Source organism: Crocuta crocuta, unplaced genomic scaffold (genome assembly GCF_008692635.1).
Source record: "Crocuta crocuta isolate KB4526 unplaced genomic scaffold, BGI_CrCroc_1.0 scaffold978, whole genome shotgun sequence".
NCBI classification, from domain to species: domain Eukaryota; kingdom Metazoa; phylum Chordata; class Mammalia; order Carnivora; family Hyaenidae; genus Crocuta; species Crocuta crocuta.
In genome coordinates, this window is record NW_027530876.1 from 428,454 (window position 1) to 428,818 (window position 365).

The 365-nt window shown below is 66.3% G+C and overlaps 1 protein-coding gene across 1 annotated transcript in view; it reads left to right on the plus strand.

Moving 5' to 3' along the window:
* PLXNB3 (plexin B3) overlaps positions 1-365 on the plus strand; it is a 17,137-nt gene that overhangs the window by 8,357 nt on the left and 8,415 nt on the right. Inside the window, exon 12 of the mRNA XM_077769604.1 lies at positions 8-184. Coding sequence (XP_077625730.1) covers positions 8-184 — 177 coding nt within the window. The remainder of the gene's footprint in view (positions 1-7; positions 185-365) is intronic.

Here is a 365-nt window from a genome sequence, read left to right on the forward strand (position 1 = left end):
GGACACTCCATCGTCACCCTTCCCTGCTGCAGATCGAGCCCCTGACCGGGCCCCCCGAGGGCGGCTTGGCCCTCACCATCTGGGGCTCCAACCTGGGCCGGGATTTTGCTGAGGTCCAAGACGCCGTGAATGTGGCTGGCCAGCCCTGCAGCCCTGAGCCCTCCCTCTACCGCACCTCTGCCCGGTGAGGCGTCCTAGCTGCCCGGGACGGAGGGATGCCCTCAAAGAGCAGCTACCCAGAGAGAAGGGAGGCTTGTAACCAAGGAATGTGGGCCCGGGCCAGATGCACCAAAGGGAGATGAGCCAGGGGAGGGAAGGAAAGGGGAGCTGGCAGGGAGAGGGTGGAGGGGGCAGCTTCTGGGGAC